A 1,441-nucleotide genomic window follows, 5' to 3' on the forward strand; every position below is an offset into this window, starting at 1 on the left:
TCCGGTATACCGGACCGTACCCAGGGTACGTTCCGGCAGTACCCTGGGGGACATAGACCCTCTCAGCGATAGTGACCCCTTGGCCAGCCCTGAAAAACAACCACCTCTGCATGCCCACCATAGCTCTGTAAGACCAGCCATGTCTCTGCATAGAAAACTGTTACAGTCTAACACAACCTTCTCTCTGTAAGGTCTAGCTGACCCAAAATAAGTCAGATAGATGGAGGGTGTGTGGCAAGAATGGGAATAACGTGCTAGAATTGACATTACGATGCCAGCCAATGCAACAGCTTTTAAATATGGATTCTATTTCCCATCATATGATTACTACTAAAAGGTGCAACTTCCGACTAACTTAACATTATTGCTCACAATAAGAACTCCACCTACCAGACACCTGTGACATTGCTATGGCAACGAGCAACATCACTAATGCCACCCACTGGACGTTTGTCACTTCCCGTTTAAACCAGAACCGGTACACCAAAGCTGTAATTATCACCTAAAATACACGAGAAAAAAAGTAAAAATTGTAAACGTCCTGCAAAACAATAGCAGCATAGCATAACAGCCTGTACCATATAGTCGGAGAAAATACGATAAATTACTTTACATTACATGTTGTAAACTTGTAAGAAAACAAGTTGTAAGACAAAAATTTACATAGAGAAATTCATATCACAATGAAATTGCACAAGAATGTGGTTCAGCTACATAAATTCACTGTTAATTTATGCTTTCACGTAATTACACTACGAGTACAGACAAAACCGCGTCTCTGCAGTCACTTCGATATAACAGCCACCTGCCTATAAAGGCCACTTTACGGTGGAACTACGAGCGCTACAACTTGCCCGTGATTGAATGAGCACGCTCCAGACGGGCGGCGTCGTGTAGTGCAGAGCGAAGAAGTACAGATTGTTCGTGATCGCGTACACCACCGACGGCACGGCAAAGTACGCCGACGGGCTGATCTCCCTCCAGACGCCGTTCGTCGTCGCCATGACGACCATCAGCAGCAGCTTGATGGCCTCGGTCGCGCACACGATGGCGGTCTGCGGCATCGGGTACACTCCGCCGTTGTAATAGCTGATCGAGTAGCTCATCACCTGCTTGCCGACCTCTAACCCGATGAAGGTCACGCAGAAGCAGAAGGCCTTCCACAGCGCGACCTCGGCGCGGTCGAGCGTCGCCGGCGCGCGAGTCTTCTCCGCTGGCTCCGCCGGCGCCCTCTGTGGGCCGGCGTCGTCGCCGTGGGTCATGCTGGCGTGCGAGCTCTCTTTACGAGCGACGACTCTGTGCACCAGACAGCTCACGTTTGCGTCCAGCGGCATCAATCGCGTCTAGTGAAAACGTCGGTCGCCGCGGCAACAGCCGTCCGCCTCGCCCTCCGTCGACGTGCTAGAATCGCGCGTGCGCGCTCCCGCTGTCGCTAATCGAG

The 1,441-nt window shown here is 51.0% G+C and overlaps 1 protein-coding gene across 1 annotated transcript in view; it reads right to left on the reverse strand.

The window, feature by feature from the left end:
* Positions 1-1,171, reverse strand: part of LOC106818804 (CMP-sialic acid transporter 1-like) — a 7,589-nt gene extending 6,418 nt beyond the window's left edge. The window contains exons 1-2 of the mRNA XM_014823476.1: positions 855-1,171; positions 391-502 (exon numbers count right to left, since the gene is read on the reverse strand). Of these exons, the coding sequence (XP_014678962.1) occupies positions 391-502; positions 855-1,106 (364 nt within the window). The 5' untranslated portion in view covers positions 1,107-1,171. The remainder of the gene's footprint in view (positions 1-390; positions 503-854) is intronic.
* Positions 1,172-1,441: the final 270 nt, after the last annotated feature.

The sequence above is a fragment of the Priapulus caudatus genome, unplaced genomic scaffold (genome assembly GCF_000485595.1).
Source record: "Priapulus caudatus unplaced genomic scaffold, Priapulus_caudatus-5.0.1 Scaffold2539, whole genome shotgun sequence".
Classification (NCBI taxonomy): Eukaryota; Metazoa; Priapulida; class Priapulimorpha; order Priapulimorphida; family Priapulidae; genus Priapulus; species Priapulus caudatus.